We start from the raw sequence: 21,073 nt of genomic DNA, 5'->3' as shown, positions 1-21,073 counted from the left end.
TTATTGATTTAATAAATTAACAAGGTGAAAGCACAGCTAACCTGGATAGCCCGGCTCGCCTGATTCTCCAGCTGGACCTTTACTGCCCTGCAGCCCAGGAGGCCCTGGGTCTCCAGGTGGTCCAGGAGATGCTCCTAAGATTTCTCCATGGCCACCCTTCTCACCTTGTGCCCCATCCCTGCCAGGTACACCAGGCAAACCAGGATTTCCTACCGATCCTTTCCTGCCAGGAATACCAAGGTCTCCACGGGGGCCTGGAAAACCTGTAATGGAGAACCAATAAAAATCAATATGGACTAAAGAATGTATTCAAACGAAAGATGTGATCAGTTCGAGCTATCTGACTCTTGCACAATCAGGTTTGTCTTGTCCCTGCTTACCTGGTGGCCCAGGACGGCCACCTGGGCCTCTGTCTCCTTGTTCTCCTTTCTCTCCCCCTACTCCAGGTAAACCCTGGAATCCTTTTTGGCCAGAAGGACCTGTTAGATAAAAATTTTAAATTGACGTTAAATTACCAAAACACTTAACCTGCAGGTAGCATTTCCCACTAGTATCTCGCTATGTTACCTGGTGCACCTGGTTTTCCACTGGGTCCTGGAGGTCCAGGCAGCCCAGGAGGTCCTGGAATAGCTTCACAAAGGCCTAAGAAGCAAATAACAGAAATAAAATCTTCAGGGCAACATTATGTGGAAGGTTTGTAAATGACTATTTTGGTGCAAGTGATTTTTGACAGCTGCCCAGCGTGTGTGGTTTTCAGAACATGACATTATCATTACGTTAGCTGGTATCTCAATACACTACATCTACAATTATACACAAATTAAAAAAAAATAAAAATATCATCATGCACACCCAGAGTATAATTCAGAGGCAAAGCACAAAGGAGTTGTTATAAAAGGAGCAAAAAGAAGAAAACGTCATTATACCAGCTACCTGTTACATCCACCTGTCCTTCTTCTCCTGCTGTAATACAGCCGCCTTTCAGTTGCAAAAGAGAGAGAACGAAAGAGGCATTCGAAACAAGAGTTACTCAAAAGCACAAGCACTGTCTCAAGCTCAGCTGCAGCTGGTTTGAGGGATGCAACTCCTTTATCAAGGAGGTAGTAGGAGGAGAAAAAGGAAAAGTAAATAAAACGGCAAATTCTGTTCATCATGCCTCCTCCTTTTAATCACAAGCCATTAATCTCCATTGCCATTTTACTGCTTGGAATTAAATTATAAAAGACAGTATTTTAAGGGAGGCAAAGTCAAATGAAATCCTTAGTAGAGTGGAAACGGGTAAAATACTTGTAACAAGATAAAGCCTTACAGGAGACACATTAAACACCAACAATGAGAGTGAATACTGGAGGCGGTCAGCTGCCCCATACCTGGACTGCCAGGTGATCCGGGAACTCCATCATAGCCAGCGAGGCCGTCGTCACCAGGTAAACCACGCTGACCTTTTAAGCCCAAGAGATCTGGACCAGGTTCTCCCCTCAGCCCGGCTACACCGGGTGGACCAGGAAAACCTGGCAAACCTTTGTCTCCACGTTGTCCCCAGGGCCGGTCTCCCTATTTATATGAACCAGCAAAATTATTTTTCTGTAGGGACTAAGTCACACAAGGTATGAAAAGAAAGAAGAGAAGTTCGTAAAATAAACTAATGTGGAATATGACCATTTGGGAGAGAATTTACTCACTGTAAGACCTTGGGTGCCAGGGAAACCAGGTAGACCACTTGGCCCTTCATTTCCTGGTTTTCCTGGCTCACCATTTCTTCCTTGATCTCCTGGATCTCCAGGATATCCTGTAGGGATCACAGGCACACATGTTCACACACAGTATGTCCACACATGGAAGAGGTCAAATCAGAAATGACATGAAATGATACAAAACACTGCACCTTTCTGTGTGGCAACACCTGTGTCCCCTTTTCTGCCTTTTGGACCTGGCACACCATTGAGCCCAGCAGGTCCCTACAATACAAGACAGAGAAGTGTGAGGTGAGTATTTAAAACAAACAATGCAAAAGATTTTGATCTTTGATCTTAATTTCTTACGGGGAACCCATTTTCGCCTGGGACACCTGGTTCTCCTTGATCACCCTGCTGACCAAACTCTCCAACCATCCCGGCATCACCTGTATTGCCAGCGGAGCCGGGTAAACCAGCTGGGGAGTTTATGATCGTGCAGTTGCATTCTCCGTGATCACCTGAGGATACAAAACATAGCACCCACAGGTCAGCGACATGGCACCTTGGTAAATGCTTTACCAACCTGCTTTCAGATTTAACACCATGCTTATAGTACCTTTCGGTCCTTTGATGCCTGCATTGCCGGGCCTTCCTCTTGGTCCCGGCTCTCCCTTAAAGTAACCTCCCCCTGGAGACAAATACAAGCACAGTAAAACAAAAAATAACCAAAGGGGGATGACATTGAAACTACTTATGTCAGTTGTTACTCATTCACTCACATGTTCCTTTGGGTCCGGGAGGACCCCTTTCTCCTGGGCGCCCGTCGGTTCCCGGGGGTCCTGCACGTAATGCAGGGAGTCCTGGTTCCCCTTGCTGGCCCTTCTCTCCTGTCTCACCCTTGTAACCGAAAGGCCCAAAGAAATCCAACACTGAGAGGGAGAAATAAAAATAAAAGTTTTGGTTATTCAAACCTGCGAACACGGTGTGGGTACAGTGCTTCAAAGTATCAAGCAGATTAGATTTCATGCAGTTAATATTGGCTTTGTGAAGTCACAAAGTGGTTTGTGTGTAAAGATTCCAGAAACAACTTGAATGGACATGGACCTGGCAATAGGATATTGTAAGTGGGGGTCTTTGGGTCCTATGTGTTGAAGGGAGGGACTTGTGTGGATCAGGCTTATTCCAGTGCATCCCACAGATGCTTGATCAGTTTGGGATTTAGTGAATTTGGAGGCCAGGTCGAACACCTTGTGCTGTTTTTTTCATGTTTTTTTTTTAGGTGTTCCTGAACAGTTTTTGTGTCTGTGTCAGGCTGCATCCTGCTGGGGATGGCTGCTGCCATCAAGGAGTGTCATTGCTATGGGGTGGGTGTGCCTGGTTAAATCTAGGTGGGGGGTACATGTCTAAGGAACATCCACATACAGGTCCAGAAGTTTCTCAGCAGAACTAGTGTCAGTGGTTATAATGTTGTGGCTGATTGGTGTATACCACATGGCGGGAGACGATATGGCTGGAGTTGTGACTTTAAGCTTAGATCTACAACCGTATCGGACCAGGTACCACCTTTTGCAGAAAGAAGAGAACGTTGTGACGGTCTGAAAATAAACCTTTGTGGCTTCTTTTCCATTCTCTTCTCTGAGTGTTGGCCTCTATGTGAATGTTTAGTCTCTAGCTTTGCACAATATGAGGAAAGTGTGCAGCGTGGGATAACATTCTTCACTATTGCGGTGACGTGTGTTGAGTAAACAAATACTGAGGTGACTGCTGTGCCAGCCAACCTTATCACCAATTTGACACCTTTTAATCTGAGGATGCTGGAGCTTCACCTGACTGGCTAAATGGATTTTGGGACGTATAAATGAGACTGACTCCAAAAACTGAGCTTTGGGAGTGTTATGTGAGGTTCATGAGGTGTTCTGTGCAAATCTCTTGATAACAGCTATTCAGGTCAGTTGTAGGTTCACTCTCTACAGCTTCTGTTTGCAGACCTTGATCCTGTGATTCAGAGGCAGGACGACCAGGAGGTCCAGGGAAGCCTGGTTCTCCTGTTGGACCCCTCTCTCCTTGTGGACCCTGTTCACCAGGGAGACCAACTGATAAAAAATCAAAGCAGATATTTATTAGCATCAACAGTTCCAGACTCGTTCGCAGACATTATTCAATTCAATAATAGTTTTTTTTATTATCTGCTGTGCTCCCATTTAAACACACTGAATAATACTATTGATTGCCATGTTTGTTTAATACTACGGGAACACAAAGATTCTCACCGTCTTTACGGCAAAGGTTCAACAAGGATAATCTGTCTCCGCATGTTCCATTTCCCTTTCTCTTCGCTATTTCTTCATCTCTTCCACTTTCCCACGCTTTCAAAATCACTTACTTCTCAGTTTCCACACCCTCACTCTCGTTCAGTGACCCGCTAGACCTCATCGTCTGAGTCAATCAACCCAATGTATTAACTCTTCATTGTCTCTGAATCAGGTGAGTCTTCAGAGACCATCCACCAAAATATTGTTCCCAAAATAAATGTTCATTCAGAACTCCCACTTGATTTCTCCTTATTGACATATACAAACTAGAGTGTGTCCAACATGTGCTGTTGACAGGTGAAATCGCTTTGTTTACAAAATAAGTTTGCTGACATTGCCATGGCAACAAACCTTCCTCTGCTGTTCTTCAGGTTTCCTGAGCTTGTGGTGTTGATTTGAATAACCATATCAGGTTCACATGCTCTGATGACTCTCAGCGGTGCATCTAACTGCACTAATGTCTCATTCCCGCACAGAGTTTCAGTTCATGCCTGCAGCTGTTTCGCAGCCCCGTGATCTGTTAACGATGACTTATTTTTGGATCAAAGCTCATTTCCTGCAGACTCATTTTACAATCAACGTACCGTCTGAGGACCAAGAGGGTTCTGTTGAAATCAGTTCTCCGGCGTCACCTCTGATTCCCTGGAATACAGATTTATTGTCAGTCATTTTGGGATTCAGCTGCTGTTGCAGAACTTGTCGTCTCAGCAGAATATGGATCAGATATGGTTCATCCAGCTGATGTTATCTGTGTGTCTTATGACATCACATTTTCGCGTTAGTGTCCGAACTTACTTCTGCGTATATTTGCTTACACGGATAAGAAAATAGAATATACAAAATATAAAGCGTGAAGCAGCATAATATGACAATAATTAATCAATTTACGGATTATATAGAGTTAAAGGTAATTTCTCTCTGTGCTAACTCACTTATTTGAAGTTTTTGTGACAAAACTTTCTAGAAAGTTAGCTCCAGCTCTTTCTGAAGGTCTGAAGCTCTGTAATGTTTATATACAATATACTTTGTATAACAAAGTTGGGATCTTTGGAAACTTCTGAATCAAAGAAGTTGAACAAAGGTCTGCGGGTCTGAACAGATTCTGAGTGAGTGTTTAATGTCTGACCCATTGATGGTGAGATTCAGATTACAATAGATATTAACCTCCTGGGACACTGCGTCCTCATATGGGGACATTAAGTTTTAGGATTTATTGCAGCTTATTCTGCTTCATTTAAACCTGTTGTCCTTGTTAATGCACGCTTTAGTCTGCCATCTAGTGGCAGAAAGGGGTCATTACACTAGTCGGCAAAAGCATGATAGCGCACATTTCATCTGATTCATTCTACAGACAATCACAAGACAAAAGAGGACGAGGGACAAAACCCTATCAAATTCTACGTTAAACTTATTTATTTATGCATATTAACGTTTCTAGTTAATATCAAATTTTATCGATAGCAACAAGCTACCACCTTGCTAATTAGCAAGTAGTTTTGCTCAGCCATGTGCAGGTATTAAAATAAACAGTTTTATAATTTGACACACATTGGTTACTTTATTATAATATAAATAATGAAATAATCCCAGTGTCCATATATGAGGATGCTGTTGTTTTTGAAAACTACTACTTCTGGTTCAAAGATCATGCTTAGTACTTATACTTCTTAGATCCTACTGATCCCAAAAACCTTGGAGAAATTAAAAATGCATAGCAAGAAAAGCTCGGGTCTCTTTTTTCGCCCTTAACTTCTGGATTTTATCTTAATTTCCAAAACTTCCTTAATTTAAGGTATTTAATCTCAGCAATAGTATTTGTCAGTCATTTAACATTTTTCAAACATTTATTGTCACATGAGAAGATATAAAATATCACGACTAAATCTGCTTTTATTTGAGAAAAAGGCCAGAGTGAATGCTGTACAATTGGTGTATTAATTTGTCAGCAGTATTTTCTCTGTGCGGCTATTTGTAAGTATTTTATCAACTATTAGGAAAACTTCTGCCATTTTTAATCATTGCACGCATGCTTTAATGTAAGCTGGGAAGTAATTGGTAACAATACAAATAAAAATTGTTGAGTAAAAACATTTAATTCTGAGTTGTAGTCAGGCCAAAAGAACACGCTCCTGTACTTGAATAAATGCACGCTCATACTTTTGTCATACTTTGTAAAAAGACATCTTAATCAACTACGTTCTCACCTTAATACCAGGTCTGCCTGGTTGCCCTGGGTCACCAAAATCGCCCTGAAACAGAGGTATCATCGTGCAGTCATAAAATGAGATTTGTTTTTAATTTAAGGTTACAAGATGTCCTTTAACGCAAACTTACCCTTGGTCCTGGTTCCCCCGTTCTTCCAGACTCACCCTAGAATAAAGTCCCAAAGAGCACAGGTTATGAATTCAGCACATGGAGAGAAAACAGTGCTTGGCTGAGATACGGAGAAATGTGTGCGCGCTAACCCGTGGTCCAGGGAATCCCATTACACCTGTTTCTCCTCTGTTGTCCGCCTGAAATAAACCGAACAACAGAGAAGATGAGTCAGAGAGGTGACATACTGACATGTGCATGTTTGTGTGCGCACTTGAACGGGTAGGCGCACAAATGGGTTCACGTGTTGGTTTGTGTTTGATCAAAATGGTTACATACCAGATCTCCTCTTTCTCCTTTCTCGCCTTGTTCTCCAGGAGGTCCCTAAAAATAAACGTAAGGTAAATGTACGATACATGTATTGGCAACATTCAACAACACTATATTTAAATGTAATTCAAGTTGAATAAAAATAAGTACGGGTCGCACAGGTGAGGGCAAAACAAATAGGTGAGTAGAGTTTCCTGGTGGCCCTGGTCGTCCAGTTTCCCCCTGTGGTGAAAACAAGAAATTCAACAAAAGTCAAATTCAATCATCAAATCAGGTTTCTATTAAGATGAATGAATGCATGAGCAACAGTTTTTTATTTTACACTAAGATATTTTACTGATGGCACAACAAAAGATTATGAATTGAATTTACTACACAAACATCCATATATTCATCTTTAGGACTGTGTAATATTAATCACTTATTATTTAAATAAAATAAAATAGAATCAAGTTTAGAGCAGCAAGAACAACTACTAGCAAGTCAGAGACATTTCATACTGTAAGAAATTGGACACACTGACATAAAAAAACTGGACATAAGTTCAGTGCTTGATTAAAAGTACTCGAGTTACTTGGCACCACTGTCAATCACTGTATATGAATCAGATATTTTATGATCCAGTATAAATTCAGGATTCTCCATGCAACAATTTCAAGCTATTCTGCTTCCACACGTTTGCTCTACAGTAATGCAACTGGACTTAACAGCGTTTAACAAATGACTCACTCACTCACCTGGTCTCCTTTGACTCCTTTAATCACTTTGGTCATAGTACCCTGGGAAGGAAAAATAAAATCCCTTGAAGCACCATTTATAAATTTGTGTTCCTGTTTGACATATATCACACACTACACGTGGGATAAGATAATATTTTTGCAGCAGAAACTATAACAAAATGTGTCAGGTATTGTATTATATCGCATTAAATTCTTACCTTTGGTCCAGGGGGCCCTGGAGGCCCTGGAGGACCCTGGCAGAAGACACAAAGACATTTTAACATGTTGCATAATGACTGATTAGTTCTGAGGAGCCTTAAAAATGACACCTGAACCAATGCTCTCCAACACACGCAGTGACTTACCTTTGGTCCCGGCAAGCCTATTTCACCCTGTCTTCCTGGGTTTCCTGAAGGCCCCTGAAAAAAAAAAAGATTCAATTGAGGCAATTAGGAAAGACCACAACTGCATGAAATATCAAATCATGAACTGGACTGGATAATATGTCTTACAGTTACTCCACCATATCCTGGGGAGCCTTGTTCTCCCTGAGGAGAGATGATCAAAGTTCATCAAGTTAGTACAATCTCTAGATGATGCTCTTTATGGAGTCCTATTTGGTGAAATTTTCCTCCTCCATACCTTGAAACGTTGCATGTACACACTGATATCCAGAGTGTCTCCCTTCTCTCCTTTCCTACCTGCCCCACCCTGAGAGTCGAGAAAGAAAAACAGACAACAGTGGTCACTTACAGTAAAAAGCGATATCTTTGTATTTACAAATTACTATCAGGATAGTTTGGAATTACACACGGGAAAGCCAGGTCTGCCATCAAAGCCGGGTTGCCCCGGGAAGCCAGGATCTCCATGAGTTCCATTACAGCCGTCTGCACCTGGCTTCCCCCTGGGTCCTCCGTGTCCGGGGTGTCCCTGCAGAGAAAGGGACACAAGCAAAATTATTAGTCCGTCAGGAGGAGACACTGACCTCCAAATGCATTCGCCCAGACTGCCAGATGTACTTACAGGAATACCATTGTTTCCAGAGAACCCAGGTACACCGGTCATTCCCTGCGAAGCAACAAGAATCACACACATTCAAACAAAACAGTTGTCACCGTAATATTTATTCAACAACTGGAGAAAATAGAAAGATATCTTACCACACTTCCTTTGGGACCCATGAAACCACCGGGTCCGCTGTCACCTTTCTGCCCTTTTGGTCCTTGGATGCCCTGATCACCTGGTCTCCCTGGAGGCCCAAGATTTCCCTGTGGACCAAGTGGCCCGGGGAGACCCTGAGGTTGCACAGGCACAAAAAAAGATTTGATTATCTTCAAGTCCAGGTCATCAAGTAAACGGTAAGATACTGTGGATTTCGATGTCATTTTAAATTTCAGTGGTTTGATATATGGAGGAACATGCAGGAGTGATGATGTCAAAAACGTTTACTCACCTGATGTAAGAAGAGGAATTAGAGAAAGATTTGAAAACAGCAAGACAGGAGTTGTCAAATAAAGAAATAAATAAAGGATCACAACAATGCATCAAGAAAAAATAAGGCAGGCCACATATATTATATATTTAAAAGTATTTCCCTTAAATTCTTTTTAATGATATCTGCGTGAACTTACAGTTTTCACCACCAGAGGGAGGCATACCCTTTTCTTTTCCTAATAAGAGCCTCTCCTTCAACAGTGCTTACTCTCTCCACCCATCTAGTGGCCAAGCTGCAGACTGCAAATTGTTAGAAAAATGACTGGAAGACCAGGCTGAACACCACCCTCAGATACTTCAACACGTAAACAAAATCCATAAAAGGGAAATTTATTATGTGTAAACTCCAACTTTTAAAGAGACACAATAAGCAAGAGACACTAAAACATATTACACATATGCATGCAAACTGTTTAAAACTTGCACGTCAACTAATCGGCTTTAGCCTGTAATAAATGAACCCCCCCACACACACACTGTTATTTCGAGATGGAGATAGAGCAGCGAGTAGATTAAGTTATTATAAATAATGCTAAGCTCCACTGTCAAATGTCTCCTTAATGAAAAGAAGAAATGCACTTCAAGTGGTTGTTCAGGCATATTTAGTCTATTTGAAACTGCAGACAGCCCCCCCTGCCCCGAGTCTGAAAGCTAAATATAACAATTTGATTATGATACTCGAAGTGACGAAAGAGAGAAGACAGGCCCCTAGATAGGAAGGAAGAAAAGTGAGCAGTTTAGCGGAGGCAGGAAACGGCTGCCACGCCCAGACCCCCACACTTTTATGGATTTCAGTTTTTTAACTCAAAATAATTGGCTGCTGCATACTGACAAAGGTAAACATAGAAGGGTTGTGAGTATTAGGGCAAGTGGGCTTGTGCTGAAGTCCTCCATATTCGGCAACCAAAAGGTGTGACAACTGCCAAAAGGTCAAGTGGAGTCCTTTAAGAGACGGAAAACTGGTGGTTTATGGACTCTCTCATTCAGAACTCGAGAGTTTCAAGGTGACAGTCGCTCACATGACCGAGTGAGGGGAGGGTGACGGAAACAAAATGATGCTAGGAAAGTGCTTTTACAAGAGTCACAAAAACACGTGAGGCCGACGATACCATGGGAATTTGCCGTGTTTGCATGATCTGGGGGTTCACAGGGTCAGCAAGCAGTGACCTCGGAGGTTTGGGGGCCTGACAGAGTTCCTGTGAGAACCAACAAACACAGCGCCGCTGTTTGTCCCCAGACAGAAACGCTCTGTGCCGTGATACATGAGGCTAGAACCAAAGGGTCTCGGAGGAATTAATAAAACTGATGAGGGCCTAAACAGTGTCAAAACAAGCTCGAATCAGATGCAGAGAGATAAAACCACCCCCGGCCGAACTCGTGGAGCTGATGGCTAGAATGTGTCCATCCTGCATGTGTGTGCCAGACGCAGCTTTGTCTGTGCACGGACTTTGGAACAGGAGGTGCGTGTTTTGTCTCCGTTCGCTCTCGACCCTGCAGCTGTTGCTTATGGAGCGGACAACCGACAACAGTCCTGTCAAAACAAGTCAAACCACACACCAGTAATGCGGCGAGTGTTAAACTGTGTGTGCATTGATTTTTTCATAGTCTTGTTGTTTACAGACCTTAGTGACGAGTCACCTTATCATTTATCCTTATGTACACTACCAGTCAAATTTTGCACACACTTTCTCATTGAATTGAATGAGAAGGTTTGTCCAAACTTTTGACTGGTAGTGTATATGCTGTATATCGACTTCTATTTCTATTTCTTGTAGATTTGTGAGCGGTGAACAAGCAATTACCTTTGTGGATCTAAATCTAAATCTAAGCTCACTCCGGGTGTGCGATGACAACGCTATTGCGCACACCAACCACGACAATCCTGTCACTATAAAATTCTGTAACACGCAAGCTATCTTTTATTGGAATCTCCAACTGTATTACAAATTATCCTGCAGAAGGAATGCACCACACACTTCATGCAAATTCTATACATAGTTGTTGAGGCATCTCGATCAAAACCGCAAATGTGATCCTTGTGGTTGCACTAGGCAAGCCAGTTATGTCCTCAGAGTCATTAGGATTCAGCCTCTGGAAACCATGAATGATCATGATCCATTGGGAAATATAAGTCTCACCGTGAGTTTTGCTAATAAAAAAAAAAAAAAACAAGAATGTTGCAATCTTTATTATATAAAACACGTATTCGGACAACAGTCTGGAAACATCTCTGAACAGAGTTCAGATGCCAGTGTTTCCTTCTGCAAGAAACCACATATATCAATCAATTATTTACAGCAAATTTAGAACAGATGGCTGCTGGGTGTGTGCCTCCATCTCAGCAGAACAAAACAGTGACTCCCAAACCGGTCTACGTAAATTCACGTTTTTGTAACACATCAACACCCGGAATCAAGAAATGCTCCTTCTTGAATGGGCTGCCAGCGGTTTTATCTGCCGCGGAGCCCGATGCTCTCCATTACCCTGAGAATAAAGCTCCCTTTGGGAACATGAATTAAGGTGAATTCTACCCGTGCACACAGTCATCGTACGTCTAAGAAGGAAATGAATCAAGCTGACTCATTTGCTGAAGACAAATGGTTCTGTCAAAGCAATGGCATCGCAATAATTCACATCGAGAGGGTGAAGCAAAATATACAGTAACGGGGAGGGAGGAGTGGCGTCAGCTGGAATGAAGTCGTCTCATTAAAAAAAAAAAAAGAAAAAGAAGTGTGTGCATGAGGAGATCCTTGTCTAAAGCACACAGTGCCCTGCTCTATCTTTCTGCATGGCTTAAGCAGGGGCCTGATAAATACCAGTCTCCTTTTAGAGCTGATAAAGGCAGATTTCTTTAAGTGCACTTATGCATTCGAAAATAAAAGATACACCGAGAAAAGATGTTGTCACACACAACAGGCCGCACATTTCGTAACATACAGATTCTTTGAGTTTCGGGGGAAAAATTACACCTATACTCTTCGTTATATTGCGTCCATGTGGGAAAATCAAAAAATAAGTTCAGTTTTTCCTCATGAATGTACACACAGCAACCCATTCTAAGAGCAAAAACTGAAATATCACATGGTCACAAGGTTTTCAGACCCTTTCCAGAAGCACCTTTTTGGCGCTAATACACCCATGAGCCACATGTTTTTTCACACCTGGATTTTCGGGATCCGCTGCCATTCCTCCTGGCAGATCCTCTCCAGTTCTGTCAGGTTGGATGATGATGAACGTTGGTGGACGGCCATTTTCAGGTCTCTCCAGAGATGCTCAATTGGGTTTGAGACAGTTCTCTGGCTGGGCCATTCAAGGACAGTCACAGAGCGAACCTTCGGCCAAGTGTGAGGTCCTGAGATCTCCGGAAAAGGTTTACATGCAGGATATCTCTGTACTCGGCCGCACTCATCACGCTTTCAATTGCAACCAGTCGTCCTGTCCCTGCAGCAGAAAAACACCCCCGCATGCAGCAGAGGTGGTTCTTGGCATGGGCAATGTGGGCAGCCGCCCAGAGCGGGATATTTTAGAGGGCGTCAAAAAAAAAGAACAAAAAAAAAAGAAAAACACAAAACGCCCCCGGCGTCCCTCAATTAGGCCGCTCCGGATGGAAAGACGAGCAGGGAGTTGAGACCTGTCTGTTAGCAGGTGACCAATCACACCTACCACCGCTCAAAGCACTGACTGAGGGGGCAGAAAAAAGAAATGGAAAACGATGCTTTTTTGTTGTTTTAATGAAAATTAATGTGTGGTGTTGCTGGGTTCCCATCTCAGGGCATCAAAAGGGAGTGTTTCATGTGTTTTTGTTGGTAAACTCCATGCAGGCTTTCATGTGTCTTGCACTGAGGAGAGGCTTCCGTCGGGCCACTTTGCCATAAAGCCCCGGTTGGTTTTATCGGGCGGTAAAGATGGTCGACTTTCTAGAACTTTGTTGCATCTCTGGAGCTCAGCCACAGGGATCTTTGGGTTCTTCTTTACCTCTCTCCCCTGATTGCTCTGTTTAGTGAGATGTCCAGCTCTAGGAAGAGCTCTGGTCATCCATTTAAGGATTATGGAGGCCACTGTGCTCTTCTTAAGTGCAGCAGAACCCCACAATTCTGTCTCATTTGCTCTGAAACTGTGAGCTGTAAAGTCTTACATAGACAGGTGTGGGCCTTTTCCTCATCAAGTCCAATCAATTTAAGTAAACACAGCTGGACTCCAACGAAGGCGCAGAACCATCTCAAGGATGATCAGAAAAAATGGACAGCACCTGAGTTAAATGTACCCTTCGCTTTGTAACAGCAAAGGGTCTGAATACTTATGACCATGTGATATTTCAGTGTTTCTTTTTGCAAAAACGTCTACATGTCTGTTTTTTTCTGTCAAAATGTGCTGTGTGAACATCGATGAGGAAAAAAAATGGCTGCGATATAACAGTGTGAAAATGAAGGGGGTCTGAATACCTTCCGTACCCACCGTATAGTCCACATAACTCCACTGAAATTACACCTTGTGCACCATCGCAGGAGCTTGTGATAAACCCTAAGCCACCATGTATACTTTGAAATTAAAATGAAAGTATCCCTTCTTAAAAAATTTAAAAATTGCATGATTTGGACTCTCTTTAACTTCCTTCCACCAGTCTTTGCACAGGTTAAAGTGTTGCAGTACTTCCTAAATAACATGCTCCTGTCCCTATTTGCACGATTGTGTCTCGAGATCACAAACCTGTGCAAAAGACACAGAATTTGTGGAGAAGGATTGAGGAAGAGTCCGTGACTGTGATGCAAAATGCCATTTGGAACAGGTTTGTGCGTTTAGACACGGTTAATCAACGCATTGTCTAAATTCAACCAGCAACACGTGTTCACACAGAACACTATCCAGATGTTTTGTTAAGATCTCAACACTTTCCCTCGTCCCCTATTCTCCCTTGAGCTCAAATCTCTCTCTCCACTCTTTAATTATCAGTCTCCACAGCTCTGCTTCCTTCAAACATCTTTCCTCCCCTGTCCCCATTCTTATCTGCTCACACCGCTTCCACCCGGCCTTTCCTCCCATCCCCTCCTCTCACATCCCTTTGCATGTCTTCTTGCTCTCCTTTGTCTACATGCCTTCTTCTTCTGCCTGTCTCCGCTATAAGTCAACGAATCAACATTGGACACCGCAAGACTTCTCAGAAAATCAGAAAGAGTTAAAAAAAAAAAAGGCTTCTCGTCTAGTTGAATTCTGAAACTTTAGAGCAAACTTATGATGAGGGGGAAGCTAAATGTTCTTCAACCAGACGTGTCCTGACTACGCTGAATAAACCCACGTGCCTGTCTGCTCAGATGTGAATTCCTCTGTCGCTGAAAGCTGGTCATGACTTAACCAGATTCTGAAGCCCAGGAGACATGCTTTCTCTTTTGCAGCTGTAACTGTCTGTACTCCTTTATTTTTCTTTCTATCACAGACGGCTCAGGTCATACTTACAGCCCCTCGTCTCACAAGCTCTACAATGCGATCGTGCCTGACCACTGATTTCCAAAAGTTCTGACTGACGTCGAACTGTAATTTAAAACACTCGGATAATCATCTCTCTCATCAGTCTATTTAAATACACACTACCGGTCAAAAGTTTTAGAACAGCACAGAAAATCTTCTGGTATGGTTGGTCAGGGCTTCATCCTACGGGAAGATAATGACCCAAAAGTTTAGTCCAGGTTATACCAGAACTACCTCAGGATAAAAACAAAGTGGAAAGCTTGAGAACATGGAGTGGACCATCGCCCAGTCTCTAGACTTTAACCCCCTGGAGCTGGTTTGTGATGAACTCACATTTCTGGGAACTCCTGACTGATTTAGATTTTCAAAAGAAAGAAAGAAGTGTGTTCATTTGTTAAATCAGATGGTTACTTTGATGATGTACGAATATATTTTGGGTTATATATTGATTTTTCAAAAAAACATTAAACTGCATACATTTCAATAAAAAAAGAAAGAAATATTGGAGTGTTCTAAAACTTTTGCATTGTAGTTTAGCTTTTTACTTTCAGAACACAAACACAAATGGCTCTTACTTAAATCTAAAACTATTTGTATTGACTCTTGTTCAGGTGGCTCTGGCAGGACATCACCTAGCTGTTATGTTTTTGGACATGTTGGCCTTAACAGCACAAGCTACGTGAGCCAACTCTGGATTTGAGTAAACTAATGAGCATTTTATAAAACAGCAGATTAAGGGATGGGCAATTCACATTTTCTGAGCAGTTTTTGAGTTTAATTTTCCAACGTGAATCCGTGACCCGTCTTACTTGCGTTTTGTGCAACACTACATTATCACAAGACTGCAACCAAAGCAAAAACCTTGCTGGCAGACTGTGTTGTTTTGGTATTCCCGCAACAGAGACGCCTACCTTAACAATGCGCTCGCAATGAGGAGTTTACATGAGAGAGTGTTGAGTAAATGAAAAACAAAACAAAAACACTGACAATAGTTACAAGCTGGCCAAGTGTGGCCAGCTGTCACCGTCGACGTGTTGCTCATACACTTGTTGGAGATGAACATCAGCGACGCCAGGAAACCGTCGGAGGAGCACGAGCTGTCCTGGCTGTTATCTCGGAACAGGATGCAACGAGGGAGGACTCACATCCAATATTTGTGAAATTTCATCACAACGAGTGACGGATCGACTTCATCCTTCAGCTCGAGTTGACATCTGAGCCAGTTTTTAAGAAATTCCCTCGGTGCATTCCTGACTTATTGAGGTCAAAAGAACGGGAGAGATGGATAACCTTATAGCGTAAATAATAACTGATGATGACTGATGACGGGATTAAAGTACAAACGGGACAGAGAGGCATAAATACTGTTAATGCCAATAAAATCACATCTGATAATGAACGTGCGTAAGAACTCCAGATTGTTAAGAAAAAGTAGTAAAAGAGCAATAAAACACCGGGCCAATCAGCACCGCTCTGCCAACCGGAGTCTGCTTTTTATCCTTCTCACCTCATTTCAGGGTGCGCACACACACACACAAAGCATGCCACTGAGACTAAAGCGTGGGATGATGGGATGCTGATAGGGGTATTAATCTTAAATTGTATTTATTACTGGAACACGGCAAAAGGAAAGAACAAGACCTGCAGCTGTTGTCAGCCACCTCCAGTTAAACCTGGCATTTGAGAGCGCAAAGAGCTCTGAGGAGCAGAGGATTACCACTGATTTGAAGCAAACCTGGAATTGGTACAATGTGGTGATCTTAAGGAGTAGGAGAGGATTTTTTATTTATTTTGTTTTTTTATGAACTGCTAAGTATTAAGATCCACTGATGACACAGGTGAAGAGCAGATATCGCTGACAAAGTTCACGTCTTACAGCTTCTTTAACAGACGTAAGGGGATAGAAGTTTTGTCTAATTCTGCACAAAAACCTACTTCTTTGTGTGTAGTTATGAAGACTAGCTCATGATGTGAGACACTGGTGCTGAAAATGTGACGCACACAGACTATTTCTTTAGCTGGGAGTATTGCTAACAAATCACAATAACATTTTAATTAAAAAGAGGAATGAATTAAAGTGTCTGCATGCAGAGACACATTCACAAGGAGGAAATATGCTTTTCTAACCGGAAAGCTGAAATATTTCAAACTACAGAAAACCAAATCTCTATCTGAGAGATGGTTACAGGTATGATGTACCACACTCATCAAGGATGGAAGTTTCCACCAGAGAGGGCAGTAAAATTGTACTTTCAAATGTTTAAAGAAGGGTCGCTCATGTTTTCATTATTATCACCATTTGTGGTTTTCCTTTTTTTTCTCTTTTCTCTTCCGTCATACGCACCACATCACTGCTTCGCTTGTGTAAACTCCGGCAAGTGCTTTCCTGATGTACGATCATAAAACCTCTGAGAAAATTCCACGTACTCACCCGCTGTACACCATAGTCCTGTCTGCTCCTCCTCTGCGTACGTGGGTGTGTTTGCATTTCTCATTCCTAAATCACAGATCTATTGAAAAAAGAAAAAAAAAACTCCCCCGTCTGACACTATAAATTTCATCTGGGCCCAGACCGTCCCCTGGGGTGGACAGTTTTGGAACGAACCGCTAAGAACGGGATGGGAACGCGCAGCCCAGTGAGCAAACCTCTGACCTGCGAGAGGAATAACATAAATCAATAAACAACCGGCCGGAAACCTGCTCTGCTATTTCATCTGTCTGTCTGCGAAAACAGGGAACTATAGGACATTTTGTAATTGTATAATGCAATAATATTCCTAATAAAACAGAGCAACAGAGGTAGGACAAATCCTAGCGAGAAATAAATGGCACTGCCAAAGAACAATGCACCCGCTTTAATTAGACACTTCTTATTTTCTACTTGCTGTTTAATTTAACTTCCTGTCGCAATAAAATGCCTTCTACGGGATACAGATGCATGTGCGCTGTCCGTCACCTGCTTCCATGCCTGTTTATCATCCCTAGTGATTATTTATTCAGGCCCTAATTTATACTGTTGATGTCTCGTGTCTCGACTGGATTGCCCTCCTGGGGGTGGTATAAACTGCATCTCGTCAGGAATAACACTGTAATCTAAACAGAAGCCGTTGTGCTGAAGGAGGATTGGTGCTGTGCAGCACGGTCGGAACCTTCTGATCGTCATCACTGCGAAACGTGGGGCTGACAGACCCATGCAGCACTTCCTCACAAACATCTCCAGGCTCTATAGATTTTTTTTTTATCATTTACACAACACTCACTCGTGGAAACTCCTCCCTGTGAGCGCATTATTATGGTAGGTGTCTCTGAACACCTCAGTCTGCCAGCGAAGACCAATTACAGTAGGTGGATTCGATACGGCTCAGACCCGAAGCTAAGTCGTTCATAAGGAACGAGATCCAAACATGTCTAGAGCTAAGCGTTAACAGCTGCTCCTGAAGGCATCACTTAATGTTGCGCAAAATTGTAACGAAAACAAAGGAAAGAAAGCGCTAATAAAGGCATCGCTTTCGTCCGACTCTGTCGTTTGGATGCCGGTCTCCAGTCATGAGCCTGCATGAGTTGCAAATCAGTTTGAGAGTTCGGTCCAAACTCTCTTGACACTTATTTTCTCACCTCCTTACAATTGACCCCATGAAAGGAAGTGAATTTTGAATCCCCTTCAGATTTCAGACTTGGCCCTCGCTGCTCTAGAGCTGGAAAGGCGTGGTGAGAAGTGATTTCGGGCGGCCGACAAACACTTTGTTTTAAGCGCGCTGGACCACTGTTTGGCATTTTGAATGGATTCCCGCTACACTAACTACAGAGGAAAGGCGAGAAAACCAAATCAAGAGAATGAAGCACAGAAAATAAAACAAATAGAGGGCATTAAGTTAAGTAGAGGAGGACAAATGAAGGAAGGAAAGGTGGTGTGAAAAAGGGAAGTAGGAAGCAGGAGATTAAAGAGTGTTTTTTAGAGAGGAAGAAAGGAATTAAAGAAAAAGCATATGAAAGAAAAGAATAGAAACTGAAAATAAAGAATGGATAAATGTAAGGAAACAGGACAGGAAAGCAAATTACACGTTTGCCCTTTTTGTTGGACTCCCTCAACGGTGCTCAGACACTTAGCTCTGCGACCCTGCTCACGTGTTTTTCTTGGAAAGCTTTTTCCTCGACTCATTTCCTGAAGATTCACATCCCTTATGCACGGTGCCCCGATTGAGGGGGGGGGGGGCTCAGTTCTCCCAGAGGGGTGGGTCTGGGATTAGGGGTCAGGGGACAGGCCTCAGGGACTCTGCTTGGAGGACCCTCAACGAAAAGCCCAGAGGAGGCCTAAGACAGAGCAAATAAACATCTGCAGATGATGTTTAGATATCTATTAGACTGTGTTTAGATCTCTTTGCTGCGGGCAACAAGGTCAGACTTCAGAATCCAGGCTGGAAGGGAACGTCCAATTCTAAAAATCCTCCATGACCACAGTGGACTAGGGTGCAAGTGAAAGTATAAACTGAAGAGAAACGTGACGGGTTTTCTGTGAGCAGGTCAAAGCACCGTTGCCATGCAGCCATCAGTATTGTGCAAACATCTAAACTTAAACCCCAAGTGGTGCGACAAGATGTTCCTCTGACTCATCTTCTTAAAATTTCATCATGTGCTAAGGTACAGTTGAAGCAGAAGGCGGAAAAACAGATGACGATCGGAATAACACCAGTCATTTGTTGTCACTCGCTTTGTTCCTCATGGAGGTTCTGCTGCTCTTTGTTTAGCCGTTTCGGGCATGCAGCATTTTGTCTGCTTTGAGACCGGTTTACATTAGAATTAATGTGTTTAGACTCTAAGCTAATTTCTGCATGCACGTGTGTCATTTTCACCGAGCACGTGCCCCCCGCATGTGCCAGGGGTCTGACAGCATCCAGACAGTGCAGAGTGCTGCTAATGACCAGTGCTTAGACTGAAGTGTGTGTGAGAGAGTCTGCATGCATGCTCAGGATGTGTGCTGAAGATCAAGACTCGAGGGGGAGATCCCAGCCTGAGAACAGACCGGCCTGGACCTCCAGCTATCCCAGGGGTCTCTGGGGCCTGACACCTGTGAGATTGCCTCATGTCAGAGGAATGAGACGTCTCCGAGCACATGTGTGTCTGAGCAGGACGCAGCTGCAGCGTGTGTATGGGTGTATGTGTGAAAGAGCAAAGTATGGAGCGCGGCCTCAAATGAGGTGTTGCCCTCACTTCAGAGATCAAGCACCTGCGTGCCTGTATCGTGTGTCTGCGTATCTGAGAGTGTGTAATGAGGTCCTGCTTGGGCGTGTCACCTCCCTAATCCCACTGTATCCCACTTTATCACTGTGATTGTATTGACATTATAGCTTCCATACAGGGGATCTCCCAGGACGCAAGCAGCGACCTCCTGTTTATAAAAGTGCACTAAGGAAAACTCAATTTCCTCAGCAAGCTTGCACTCTGACGTACATCACACCCAAGGGCTCGGAGGTATGTATATTGAATTATATTAGAAAGGCCACAGGAGCGACGGTGAATATAAGAACCGTGAGAACATTTTGGCGAACAGCATGCTACTAAAAAAAAAAACAGGGGAATCAATCTAGGGAATCAAATGAACCTAAATAAGTGAGAAAATATTTACGTCAAGTTTGTCTGCAGAAAATGAATGCAACACAACAAGACAACTGAGTACAACGGCTGCGAACGGAAGAGCTTTGAGTTACAGACAGTTTTTTTTTTTTGTGGATAAATGTGGGAATTTCATGACTTCATTTTGGACGCTGAGGAATTGTAGTGGGTATTTACCAATGTTATGTGATGCTCTGGTTCGCCAAAGTCATTAAAATGAAGCAACAACTTCAAAAAAATAAAAAAATAAAAATGAAGCTGCACAAAAACTATAGTTCCACAAATGGCCACTTCAGGCTGGCTCCAAAAGGGAGTGAATCCCCAAAGACCTCCATGTTAAAATGCTCAACTTTGCAGCAGAAATTAACACGTTATCTGTTTTTTTTTGTCTCTGTAGATCATTTCCACAATTGTTGCGTGTGTGTTTGAGTGACAGTCTTGGTTTGCTAACTGTCTGCCACTCCTCCTCTTTGCTCAAAACCACACCCTATATTTCCCTAGGGGTGATGTCACTGAGGATTTCTCCCATTTTTATTTTTACAGTCAATGCTTCATGCCAAATGTAACGGTAATACAACCAAGAGTTATCAAGACATCTCCAGAAAAACCAAAAGCATCAAGCTTTATGGTCCACTCTGGGACCATGAATGTTTGGTGCTAGCATGACTATAACACATCAATCCATCTAAAGTTTTCCGAGAGTTAAAAGGTTAAAGAATGAAACAACAGATTGTACCGGAAAGAACCAAGTCTAAAAATTCTGATTTATAGTTGAATACCCAGCTGTGATCTTGGCTCTGACTGACGTGGAACTGAGCCTGTCACATTAGCAGGAGATACCCATGTAATCCTTGGTGGGCTGGATGCGCCCACCAACGCATCCAGCTGGCCAAGCACACGGTCCAATTTGGCCGCTAGGAAGAGGGTTTTATTTTCCCACACATAGATGCATCATCCACTACCATTCCAGCTGCTACACACATTCTTAGATAGTTTGGAAAGGAGCAAATTGAGGGAAAGGCCCAAGCATTTATGCGGTTTGTTCACTGAATGATAGATGATCACATGATTACCTAAGATATACATGTAAATGACATCTTATCATCTGGGTAAATTGCAGAGGACAGGGGTTTACCTTGACTTTCTGATGTGGAGA

The 21,073-nt window shown here is 42.8% G+C and overlaps 1 protein-coding gene across 5 annotated transcripts in view; it reads right to left on the bottom strand.

The window, feature by feature from the left end:
- Positions 1 to 21,073, bottom strand: part of col4a2 (collagen, type IV, alpha 2) — a 57,050-nt gene that overhangs the window by 9,096 nt on the left and 26,881 nt on the right. Inside the window, exons 5-29 of one of the 5 annotated variants that reach the window (XM_047600894.1) lie at positions 8,511 to 8,645; positions 8,374 to 8,418; positions 8,164 to 8,280; positions 7,993 to 8,061; positions 7,863 to 7,898; positions 7,716 to 7,769; positions 7,569 to 7,604; positions 7,369 to 7,410; positions 6,782 to 6,853; positions 6,641 to 6,685; positions 6,454 to 6,501; positions 6,323 to 6,358; positions 6,193 to 6,237; positions 4,573 to 4,630; positions 3,665 to 3,769; positions 2,456 to 2,605; positions 2,293 to 2,364; positions 2,043 to 2,194; positions 1,886 to 1,958; positions 1,683 to 1,789; positions 1,371 to 1,554; positions 931 to 978; positions 568 to 642; positions 381 to 479; positions 42 to 263 (exon numbers count right to left, since the gene is read on the bottom strand). In XM_047600894.1, the coding sequence (XP_047456850.1) occupies positions 42 to 263; positions 381 to 479; positions 568 to 642; positions 931 to 978; positions 1,371 to 1,554; positions 1,683 to 1,789; positions 1,886 to 1,958; positions 2,043 to 2,194; positions 2,293 to 2,364; positions 2,456 to 2,605; positions 3,665 to 3,769; positions 4,573 to 4,630; positions 6,193 to 6,237; positions 6,323 to 6,358; positions 6,454 to 6,501; positions 6,641 to 6,685; positions 6,782 to 6,853; positions 7,369 to 7,410; positions 7,569 to 7,604; positions 7,716 to 7,769; positions 7,863 to 7,898; positions 7,993 to 8,061; positions 8,164 to 8,280; positions 8,374 to 8,418; positions 8,511 to 8,645 (2,125 nt within the window). The remainder of the gene's footprint in view (positions 1 to 41; positions 264 to 380; positions 480 to 567; positions 643 to 930; positions 979 to 1,370; positions 1,555 to 1,682; positions 1,790 to 1,885; positions 1,959 to 2,042; positions 2,195 to 2,292; positions 2,365 to 2,455; positions 2,606 to 3,664; positions 3,770 to 4,572; positions 4,631 to 6,192; positions 6,238 to 6,322; positions 6,359 to 6,453; positions 6,502 to 6,640; positions 6,686 to 6,781; positions 6,854 to 7,368; positions 7,411 to 7,568; positions 7,605 to 7,715; positions 7,770 to 7,862; positions 7,899 to 7,992; positions 8,062 to 8,163; positions 8,281 to 8,373; positions 8,419 to 8,510; positions 8,646 to 21,073) is intronic. The other 4 variants (XM_047600895.1, XM_047600896.1, XM_047600899.1 and 1 more) reach the window with 4 other exon arrangements.

The sequence above is a fragment of the Mugil cephalus genome, chromosome 12 (assembly GCF_022458985.1).
Source record: "Mugil cephalus isolate CIBA_MC_2020 chromosome 12, CIBA_Mcephalus_1.1, whole genome shotgun sequence".
Classification (NCBI taxonomy): Eukaryota; Metazoa; Chordata; class Actinopteri; order Mugiliformes; family Mugilidae; genus Mugil; species Mugil cephalus.
This window is presented reverse-complemented; position numbering and strand designations above follow the sequence as displayed.